The 12,095-nt window shown below is 40.4% G+C and overlaps 1 protein-coding gene across 1 annotated transcript; it reads right to left on the bottom strand.

The window, feature by feature from the left end:
• Positions 1-4,554: 4,554 nt before the first annotated feature.
• GFER (growth factor, augmenter of liver regeneration) lies at positions 4,555-11,493 on the bottom strand. The gene is made up of 3 exons (XM_070955061.1): positions 11,326-11,493; positions 7,048-7,250; positions 4,555-6,452 (listed from the first exon to the last, which is right to left on the bottom strand). Exons 1-3 carry the CDS (start codon positions 11,491-11,493, stop codon positions 6,290-6,292), a joined length of 534 nt encoding a protein of 177 aa, XP_070811162.1. The 3' UTR covers positions 4,555-6,289.
• Between the last annotated feature and the right edge of the window lie 602 nt (positions 11,494-12,095).

Here is a 12,095-nt window from a genome sequence, read left to right as displayed (position 1 = left end):
ACGGGCCAATGCCATGGTCGAAAGGTACATTAGATGCTATGTCTCATATCAACAGTCCAATTGGTCAGGTCTCCTACCGTTCGCCGAGGTGGCCTATAATAACATACCGCATCATAGTATGGGCCTTTCCCCTTTTCAGGTAACATATGGCCGAGATTTTTTAGCCATTCCAGAACTGGATCCCCCTGTAACAGACAGTGACACTCCATGCGGGTGGGCAGAGAAAATAGGCTATGTGTGGCCAAGTGTAAAGATAGCTTTACAAAAAGTGGCAGACGAGTACAAAACATATGCTGACAGGAAAAGAGGGGATCCAAAACCATTTCAAGTGGGAGATAAAGTCTATCTGTCAACTAAATATCTCAAACTGAGGTTACCCAGTAGAAAATTAGGACCAAAGTATATAGGGCCTTTCCCAGTAACTCGGTAATCAATCCTGTTACTGTAGTTCTTAAACTCCCCCGTCTTCTAAGTAGGATACATCCTGTATTCCACAGCAGCCTGTTAAAACCCGTGACAATAGAAAGACCCAGTACGTCATCTAGTCCACTGGGTCCTGTGCATATGGATCAATATGAAATAGATCGGATATTAGACTCCAGGGTTCGTAGAGGGGTTCTGCAATATCTAGTGAGATGGAAGGGATATCCTGTAGCACAGGCTACATGGGTAGCAGCACCTGATGTTCATGCTGCCCGATTAATAAGACAATTTCATCGCAAATACCCAGACAAACCAGATGCGAGAACTTAACAGTTACTTTAACATCTGCACTTTCTGTTTACAGGTAAGCTCCTGGTAGAGGAGAGCAGCCTGTCGAGTCCTATCGGAGCTCGCCATTGCTGGGGGGTGGGGTCTGGGAAGCTGCCAGGACGTTGCCCATGTGGAACGGGAAGCCGAGAGGTGAGATGGCCAGTGCAAAATGGTGCGGCACACACATCCATCAGCCTCCCACTCGGTTCCTGATCGGTGACGTTCGCTGTCGGCAGTGTTTGATGACATCAGGATCCATCAGAATCACCGTACCTGCTACACAGCTGATTGGAGGGGGGGTTTATTGGTCTATTAAGTGCTGGATGCTAGTTTGAGGGTTAATTTTGTGATAAATAGCGTTGTGCTGCGGTTGCGCACAGCGCTGACTTTGAACCAAACAACCAACTTGTGCTTTGCTTTTGGCTGTGAATCTACAAAAACCTGAGTAAACCTTGAAATCTCATCCCTGCTTGTGGTGGTTTATTATGTTCGCAGCTCGAGACGAAAGACAAGCCGAGATGTAGGAATGGAGGAAAACATAAAGCTGGACAATAACTAAAACAAAATGCTATGAACCAGCTAAACAAATGAAGTTAGGAGTGGAGGGAAGCATGATTCTGGAGAACAGTGAAAGAAAAGCTGTGATCCATTCTTACAAATAAGGTAGGAGTGGAAGAAAGCTGGAGAACAGTTAAAGCAAAACTGGGAACCAGTTAAAAAAAAAAAGAGTTAGGAGTGGAGGAAAGCACGTGCTAGAAAACAGTTAAAGTAAAGCTGTGAACCAGCCAATAAATAGAGTTAGGAGTGGAGGAAAGCATACACTGGGTAACAGTTAAAGCAAAACTGTGAACTAGCCATAAAATAAAAAGTTAGGAGTGGAGGAAAATATATCTGGAGATCAACTGAAATAAAGTTGTGAACCAATTAAGAATAGGGGTTGGAGCGGAGGAAAGCATTGCTGGAAAGCAACTATTTGAGTTGTGAACCAGTTTCATAATAGATCTAGGAGGAGTGAAGGAGGTAATGTCAGTGTGTGGTTAAAATTATATTGTGAACCAGCCTAAATAAGTAAGGTTAGAAGTGGAGAAAAGCATCGCTGGAAAGCAGCTGATTAAGTTGTGAACCAGTCAAAAAATAAACCTAGGAGGAAGTGGAGGAGATAATACCGGAGAATAGTTAAGCCAAACTGTGAACCAGTTAAACAAATAGAGATAGAAGTGGTGGAAAATACCGCTGGGAAATAGCTACTTAAATTATGAATCAGCTAAATTCAGACTTATTAGTATTAGAGAACAAGCCTGAAGTAAATGAAATAAAGTATTTTGGGAGTAACAAATTATAGATGGAAATGTTGATTGATTTTGAAATGACTTTAAGAGAGGAGGAAAATATTCTTTGTCAAGATCATGGATACTAGCTGCCATTTAAGAGAAGTAGAATATAGATTTGATGTAATGGGTCTTAGGAATGAGGAATATATATGAAGTATTGATTGTTAAAATGACAAAGATTTGGAATGGTGTTTGTTTGGAAATAATTGTTTAGAATTTTGGGTGATATAGTAGAAAGATAAATGTTTAGAATAAGATTTTTTTCTTTTCTTTTTCTTTCTTTTTTTTAAAGATATAAATGGAAAAATTTGGAACAAAATTGGTTGAGGGAATGTGAGTAATTGTACTTATTTTATTTCGGATCAAATCCTTGCTCTAAAAAGATGTATTTTATGTTGTATGTCTAAAAAAATAAAAAAAATATTCAAAAAAATTATTCTATTCTAGCCGTCACTAATAGTAAGCCATGGCTAATGAATGCTTCAGAAGTTATCTAATACACATTTTACTTGCTCCAGGCCATCTATATTCCTAATTTCTAGCTGAGGTCTGCAAAATGCCTAACTCTTAGTTACCTTTATCAGCTTTTTAACCACCCAGAATTGTTACAAGCTTTACACGCACGTGTATTCCCTGCAAATAAGCATTCTTTTGTTCTCGCTACACAGACTCCACAATTAGAGGCATCCCAGTTCATTTCAAGTGTATGCCATAACCTTGCTTTGCTTTGGCAGACAGCCCATCAGTATCTTGATGGATAACAATCTGAATATAAGCCAAAAGAATGATGCAGCTGCAAACAAAGTGAACGTGATGCCTGGCTGTTTCAAAAGAAGCAGAGGTTCAAGGCCAAGAAATGCCTTTTCTCTTAATTTGTAATCTTGGAGTAGGCATGCAAGGTGACAGGGAATTGCACAGCAGGTGTCCAAATGGAGTCAGAGATGCTGACATGAACTTCTAGTTTTATATAAATAAATATATTTTACATCTATATATACAGCAAACTAGATAGTCAGGCACGTCCCTACATCATGAGGTAAATCATAGAGCACATAGAGGACACAGAAGAAAAAGAAGAAAAAGGCCCTCCACACCCACAGCAACCAATTACAGTGCAGGAGCTAGCACAATCCAACCAATCAGCTGTAACTGTGTGTATCCCCACTGATCCAGCTACTGTATTTAAGTCTCTTTAGCGGTATGTGAGAACTTCCCTGGGGGGGGGACTGCACCTCACAGGACTCAGGAAGGGCGTTATTGGAGAGCCACTGGCTCTGTTTGGCCAAAGAACTTTAAATCTGGAAAGGGAGGGAGACTAATCTTTAGGACCTAATCCCAAAACAACCAATCCAATGCAGGTAGTCCTCAATTTATAACAATTCATTTAGTGACCAGTTACAATGGCAGTGAAAAAAGTGACGTATGACAGTTTTTCACACTTATGACTGTTGCAGGATCCTTATAGTCATGTGACCAAAATTTGGACATTGTCAACTGGCATATATTTATGACAGTTCAGTGTCCTGGGGTCATGTAATCTCCATTTGCGACCTTCTGACAAGCAGTCAATGGGGATGTCAGATTCATTTAACAATTGTGTTACCAACGTAACTGCAGGGATTCACTGAACAACTCTGGCAAGAAGTCATTAAATGGGACAAAATTCACTTAACAACCATCTCAGCAACAGAATTTTGGGGCTCAATTATGGTCATAAGTCAAGGACTACCTACTGTAGTGTGAAAGAAGGGGAACTCAGATATAAAACGGACCCTAGGAAGCAAATGCAAGGTCAGCCATAAAAGGCTCAGATGCCAATACGCTAATGCTCAAAGTATGGGGGACACCTGAGCTAAATTTCAAGTGTTGTTGCAAAAGGTCTGAATACTTATGCCAATGTGACATTTCAATTTTTTCTTTTTAATAAATTTAGACATTTCTAAAAATCTGTTTTCGCTTTGTCATTATGATGTACTGAGTGTAGATTAATGAGCAAAAAATGAACTTCTACTGTAGAATCAGGCTGTAGCATAACAAAATTGACAAAAGTGAAGGTCTGAATGCACTATATATGGAGAATTTGGGAAAACTGTTTTTTGTAAGTCACTGTCCTGCAGATCAGGCACAGCTCCTGGGGATGTAAGCGAGGCATCCAGTTTTCTTGCCAACGGTACAGAAGCAATTTGCCACTGTCATCTTCTAGGTCTAAGATGTTTTCTTTCCAACTCAGCCTATCCATCCTATTGCTTGATATTCCTTGCAAGTTTGTTTTCAACTTGGTACATCAATCATCCTTGAATGATAAATATTATCTGAAGAGATACAGTAATATCCTGACTCCAACACTATATAACATTGGGAAAATGTTTACTTTTCTTTTAAAAAATGGCGAGGAAAACAAATGAATATTTACTTTTATTTGATTAGCAAGCACAAAAATAAATTCTGAGACACACTTAAAATTGCCCTCACCAAATGCATTTAAACAATTAATGTTTTTACCAATGAAAAGCATACCACACATCTGCCAACAGAAATTTGATTTTTATTATCTTAGATACAAAACCTTAGACCTTTCCTTCATCAAACATCCATTTAACTTTAGTAAGAGTTGTGTAGTGCTTGCCAAATCCATGGCCACAGGGCATGGCTGTCCTTTTAAACGCTTCTAAGAAGGTCCTTTGAAAAGGACCAGATGCCATTTCATCACCAGCCTTATTTCTCTGCTGCAAGTTTTCAGATACTGAACCAGAGTAAACAGAGAAAGAAGACCGGAAGAGTTGTTCTTCACTGTGCTTTGCTTATCTGCATGTGTATTCACTTTGCATTAATTAATGGGACCTGCTTTGCTTGGGCAATAAACCTGGACCTTAACCAACCTCTGTAAAATTAAAATATTCAGGTTAACGTATCTTTTCGTAGTAGGATCCCCAAATTTAATAGGTCAAGTAGAACCGACACCGAGAAATAAATTCATCAATCTATAATTATAATTAACAGGGTTTGATAATTATCTTTTCTGTTAAATGTTGTATATCCAAGCCAAAGTTTCCCATATTCAGATAAAAGAAAGTAAATTCTTGCAAACCATAAATTTCTTCCTAGAAGTAGCTTATCAAAAACTGATATATAAACATGGTTACCTCTGAACAATCAATGTCTCCCACATTTATCTCTTTAATCAGTTTTGATTTCATTGGTGATCTTATATATTGTGGTATAAAATAGAACTTGAAATGAAAAACTTCCTTCATATTTATTCACTCCAACCTTCTGCTTTTCCTCACAAGGCAACGGTTGGTAGTTTATTGTAGCCAACCTGCTCTACCACAAACATGATTCACCTTCAAGGTGGTATCTCAGAGCACACTTGTTTTCCGCTTCCAGGTCATGAGACACACCAAGTTCAGATAGGTAAAAAGAACACTTACTTGAAATGGGAACTCAGCAATTTACTGAGGAATGAATACAACCTTCACAATCCCCCAATCCCAAGAGCCGTGCATTTTGATATATAACATGAGCTCATGATTTCTATGGCTTATTTCATTAATCAAAAGTAAATTAATCTAGATTGTCCTCTTTTGTGAGTCTGGCCAAAAGGAACATAAAAAGAAGATACCCTTTGCTCACACCTTAAATGAGACCCTGTTCTACTGCAGGGCTCTATGCTGCAGAAAAGTAAGCAGACCTAATTTATACTGTAGCACTTTAAAAAAAATAGAATTAAGTGTAGAGTTTGGGGGGGGGGGGAATCTGCTCAACACAAAAATGCAAGCAACACAATGAAGGCAAATGATGCTGTGCTCAGGGGAAGGCTGCAAATAGTTGCAGATGGGCCATCTCAGATTTCCAGGGATTAAATCAGTACTGAGCTGAGAAAGCACAATGTCTTCATGTTCAGAATAGTTTCTTCTAGCATAGTCTAGGCTTCTGAAGAAAGCAATTGCTGGTATTTGAAATAATTCAAGTGATCAGGAAAACAGCACAATCAACAGGTAGAGGTTCCATATGGAAAATTATTACAGAGATCCATATTAAAATTTCAAAACCAGAAATGGAAAATACATATCAAAGCCCTTTGCCTGTTTCCATCACCTCCATTAACAAATGCACAATTTTGTCTCCATTAATGGTCCATAATGGATTGCTTTTGGGGTGTTTTGTTGATTTTTTTAATCAAGTTGGAAAAATATCCAGCAGATCTAATCACAGGATCCATCCTTCCATCCATCTCGCCATCGCTGGTCTACAAGAGAGCAGTCAAATTCAGGCTTCCCCAGCTTCTTGTTTACTTCGTTATGAATCTGGCAAAACCACTGTGTTAAATTACGTCTGTTGCTCGCATCAGGTTGGTTTTTTTGTATTCTGTGTCAAAGGAAACCAAATGCAATTAGTTGCCATTTTATTTTAAACTCCACCTCACTTCATCACAAGGTTTTGGTTGGAAACATACAGCTGCAATACTTGTGAAATGTGATTAACCCCCATCATGGATTTCTTTCTGCTACACTCAAGAATGCACTTTAATGTATTGTAGCAATTTATTACCTGGATCATGTGCAACTCAGTAAACAGCTCCATTCAGTAGCCCCACTCCCACCCCAAATGAAAGGATTACAGGGTCATTAAAAAAAAGAACAAATTATCTGGATCTTGCACAACTAGACTCAAGATTGGGGTTTAATGACATCAATTCGGACTTAATGTAAATATTTCCATGAAAGAAACATTAAGTACATGAGTAGCTTATATAGATAATAGTGGCAAATTCACCTTTACTTTTTTGATAGTTCATTGTTAAAAGATTCACAAGTCTGCTTAATTTTAACAGAAAAAAAAAGTCACAGAACTAGAGTTTCTACTATGTTAAAATTAAACCATCTCATAGCAGAAAGTTAATTCCTTTAAGATAAAGGATACATAAATTTCAGACATTCAAAAAAAACCCCAAATCCCTCACCTATTCCTGAAATCTTCTCCACATTCATCACAAGGAAAAACTTTGGAAAATAATTGGATAAACTGTATCATTTCTTGCTGCTGAATTTTACTGGGCCGGTTAGGATAAAATGCTGCCATTGTATGTAGAAATGACCACGAACATCTTCCTAGTTCTTCTCTGTCTAGGGGACAATTAGATGTTGATTCCTGGACATTTGTTTCCTAGTTAGAAGAACACAGTACAAGTGAGAGAAGGCAGACAAAATGCCTACACACTATGCAAACAATACATGAAACATCTTAAGCAAATTTCACAATACAGGAGATTCTTGGTGGAGGTTCTGAGAAGTTGAAGTTTGGCAGGCAAGTTTACTTCCTGTTTCTCCTCCTCCTCTGATTCAGGAAACTCTTCTCACAGTCCTGTTTCAGGATGTCCCTATATTGTCTTTTAAGAATCCTCCCGAACAAAAGCCACAAACAAAGGCTTATTCCCATAGCAAGGTTATCTGCAAGATGTCTACCTCCACTGAAATTGGCAGCATTTGAAATGCTTATTTTTTTACGATTCCAGTGACATGAAGTCACCCCCAGTTCATGTCACTGGGGGCACCCCCAGTGCCACACAATAGAATGAGCTCCTATCCTCCCCCCATCTCCCGCCCATCTAGCAAATGTGAGTAGATTAATAAGTACCACTTTACTGGGAAGGTAACAACATTCCATGCGCCTTTGGCTCATGGCCATGCTGGCCACATGACCATGGACAACGCTGGCTCCCTCAGTAAGACACCCTGACCCCTGGAGTCAGACACCAGTGGACAGGGAAACCTTTACCTTTTGGCTTCTTTGCCCCTATATCATTCAGCAAAGAGGAGTAAGGGTGTAAGGGTCTGCCGCAACTCCTCTCCCAAGAAAGCAAAACTCTTGAAACCAGTCAGATTTCAAAAGGAACTTTTACTGAGAGACAGTGACTGCAGAAACGTCAGGCAGAGTCTGAGTATCAGGCGCCAAGCGTAAAGCTAATTTTCCCTCTCAGCCCCCACCCCAATACCCCATTGTGTCCCTCGTTAGCCAAACATCTGCCGCAAAGGTGTTTTGACTTCACCGAGAAGGCCTGGTGCAGAAATGTCGATGGAAATGGTGTGAACCTCAAGCTCCCAAGCAGTTACAGCGAAGCAAAAGCCTGTCAGTTATTTCTTTTTTTTTTATTGTAAAAATTTTACCATTACATTTTCACCCCATTTTCACCCCCCTAACCCACCCCAACCTCCCCAAACCCCCCCTCCCTAACCCCCCCTAACCCTCCCCTCCCCCCCGGACTTCCATAGAATGTACCCCATCATTATCCCCTTTATATAAAAAAAACCTTGAACTCTAAACCCCCCCCAACCCCCATATCATTTTTCATCTTCACATAGTTCAAATATTTCTATCTTAGTATAATATAATATAATACTATCTTAATATAATACTACTTTCAGTGAAAAGCTATTTGATACTTCCTAGTTTGATATTTGTTCTGCACATAATCTATCCACTTTTTCCATTCACATTCATAAGTCTCTTGCGAGCGGTCTTTTAAATATGCTGAAATCTTCGCCATCTCAGCGAAACTGGCCATCTTCAAAGTCCATTCTTGAACAGTAGGCAAAGCTTCATTTTTCCAATATTTACCTATCAACAATCTCGCTGCTGTAATCATATACAAAATCAATTTCGTTTCATCCACTGTAAAACCCTTAACTATACCCAAAAGAAACAATTGTGGAGAAAATTGATTTTTTTTCTTCAAAACATTCTGCATGACCCACCAAATTTTTATCCAAAAAGCCTTAACTTTCTTACAGGTCCACCAAATATGATAATATGTAGCATCTGTGCAATCACACCTCCAACATTTTGGCTGAACATTAGGGTACATACACGACAATTTCTTAGGATCTAAATGCCATCTATAAAACATTTTGTAAAAATTTTCCCTCAAATTCTGCGACTGTGTAAATTTAACATTCTGAACCCAAATTTTTTCCCATGTTTCCAACATCACTGGTTCTTCAAAATTTTGTGCCCACTTAATCATACAGTCTTTAACTAGTTCAGTTTCTGAGTCCCTTTCTAACAAAACATTATAAAGTCTTTTAATATGCATTGGACCTTTCTCTTTTATATGTCTAACCAGCTCTTCCTCATGCAACATAATACCAATTTTTTGGTCCTCTTTCCATCTCAATTGTAGTTGATTATATTGAAACCAAGTTAAATTAATCCCTTCGTCCAACAGTGTCTGTAAAGTCTTCAACTGCCATCTGCCCTACCACCTTCATCTGCTTCTATAATTTTAGCAGACAATCTTTTATTTACATAAATAACCACACCGTTCTTTTTTTCCGAAGTTGAAGCTATAAAATGTGTTCCTAATTTAGAGTTTATCAAGTATTTATGATCTTGAGTTCGAATATGAGTTTCTTGTAGACAAATTATGTCATTATTAAATTGTCTCAGATATGTAAATAACTTCTGCCTTTTTTGTGGTGAATTTAATCCGTTAACATTCCAAGATAAAAGCCTAATTGTCATCTTGACCTTTCTGAAGCGATGAGCTGCCTTGCCTCGCTTCTTCTGAGGTCTTCGGCCTCGCTCCCCCCATGGCTTCACTTTGTGTGGTGCTTTTAGCTCCCCTTTTATGTTGACTTTCTTGTTGTTGTTTTTCTTTTATTTGCTTAGAAATTGCACGAGGTATGCGCTGGTCCTTAACTTCAGGGATCCGAGCTAGATCCAAAGCGGCATCTCTTGTTGACAAAATTGGTGAAGATTCTAACAGGGATTCCTCCATAAAACCTCCTCCTCCAACAGCTCCCTGCATTTCCACTAATTCCATCTGCTTGGACTGTTGTTCCCTCTCATGCTGAGGTTGCTTTTCCTTGTCACTTTTTGTCTCCAACATTGTAGATGTACGTGGGGATGATGATCTTTCTTTAAGAATATTATAATAAAAATATTCCGCCTTCTGAAAAGTATTCAATCGATGGCTCTCTCCATTATATTTCAAAATTATACCAGTTGGGGCATCCCACCGGAATGGTATTTCTTGCTTTTGCAATTCATTCACTAGAAACCTATATTCTTTTCGATCTTTTAACATCTTAGGTGGTAATTCCTTGTAGATTCCAATTTGAGCTCCCTCCACTTGCACAGAGGAAAGAAAGGATCTTTGCAAAATATCATTTCTTATTCTTCTGTCAGTAAAATATATCACCACATCTCTGGGCAATTTTCTTTGTCTAGCCACCCATGAGTTCACTCTGTAAATTTTGTCTATTTTATAAACCACGTCTGCTGGGTCAATTTTTAACAATACAGCCAGGGCATCCGAACAAATCTGTCTCAAATCTTGCCTATCATTCTCTTTTATTCCTCGAAGCCTTATAGCAAATTCCATGGATCGAAACTGTATCATTGTAATTTCATTTTCAACTCTCTGCACTTTATTGTCCACATCAACAATTTTAGAATCAGTATCCTTCATTTTGACATTAACTTCTGATTTGAATTCTTCCAGTTTGGAATCCACTTTGGTAATGGTTTCTGCCAAATCAGAAACCACATTTGACAATTTGTCAGACACCTTGTCATAATTCTCTTTCATTGCCTCTTTAAATTCATTAATTTCTTTCTTCATTTCCTGTTGTGATTTTTGAAATTTATCATCCAGAGCCTGGGTAATAAAATCTTTCAAACTTTGAACATCAAAATCCTTTCCCTCACTCTGCTGACTGGGAGGGGGCTGCTGTTCCGGTTTGTGAGTGGGAGATCCCTCCCCTGCAGCCTTTCCTTCCTGTTTCTTTGAAGCCATTCTGCCAAGTAAATTAACTTTTCTGAAAAAAGTTTCTGTCAGTTATTTCCCAATTCCCTCCATGGCAGCGTTCGGACAGGAACCTGACAAATGCGGGGAACCTGTAATTATGAGATCTACAAGGGAACTTTTATGTCTGCAGGATAAAAGAGCACCTTAGAAGCTTATTTATTTTCTTATGAGATTTCCGGTATTCCCCCCTCCCCCCATATTGACAATGAGCGGGCTTGGATCCCCATGGAGCGGTCCCGGGGGCGCCCTCTGGCGGCCACCAGCGATAGTTCTCGCCCAGCCTTCAGTGCCAAAGGTCTATTAACCCCCCCCCCCCTTCCGCCTCAACGCAGAGGTGGGGAAAGGAGCTTACCTCTGCCGTGCCACAGCGGTGCCCCTCCCTTTCAGCCCAGCCCGCCTCGGCCCCAGCAGCCCGGCCACCCACTTCCTCACCGGGCCCGCCTGCTTCTTCTGCTCCCGCATCCAGCTCCTGAAGTCCGTACAAGCCCGGCAGGGCGGCTTCTTCCGCCTTTTCTCCTCCGACGGCGGCTCCTCGTTCGCGGGATGCTCGCTCGGAGAGCCCGGGAAGGGGAAAGCGCGCCCTGGGCTGGGCGCTGCCATTTTGCCCGCGCGCAAGGCACGCTGGGTCGGAGGCGGCCTGCCCAGGCATGGACCGCTGCCGTTACCATGGCGACGGGGGAGCGGAAGGCCGGATGCAGGAATTGAACATCCCCGACCCGACAGAGCCAAGAGCTCTTTTTAATGATGCCGCAGAAAGCCCGGGCTGCTATCCAGCGGCTGAAGCTTTCAGAGAAAATAGGAAGGTAGAGAAAGTCCGAGGCAGAGCTTTCTGTGGCTCTGGCTTTGGAGGCCAGTTAGTGCCGGGATTTGGTGGTCCAGGGAGCTTTGAATTCAATACTCCTCCAGGGCCTGCCCAGCGGTTGGCACCATGCTTTGAAAAGTTCAGACTATGTGTTGGCTCCTCCTAACACATTGATGTGGAAGTGAAGAAACCTCCATTGCAAGCTCTGCTCTTTTGTGCTTGCATCCTGAGGTTGTACTTCAGTGCAAGGTAGCAGAGTTGGTGGATTCCTATGGATTCCTTGTGGATTCCTATGGATCGTGCAGCAAGCATGAGCAAAGGATTGAGGGCCTGAGTTCTCAACCTTGAAAGCACTTCATTTAAAAAGGAACATATTCTTTTCAATTCTTTTCAGTCTGCT

Source organism: Pituophis catenifer, unplaced genomic scaffold (assembly GCF_029215685.1).
Source record: "Pituophis catenifer annectens isolate HBS135680 unplaced genomic scaffold, rPitCat1.0.hap2 SCAF_16, whole genome shotgun sequence".
Taxonomy (NCBI): domain Eukaryota; kingdom Metazoa; phylum Chordata; class Lepidosauria; order Squamata; family Colubridae; genus Pituophis; species Pituophis catenifer.
This window is presented reverse-complemented; position numbering and strand designations above follow the sequence as displayed.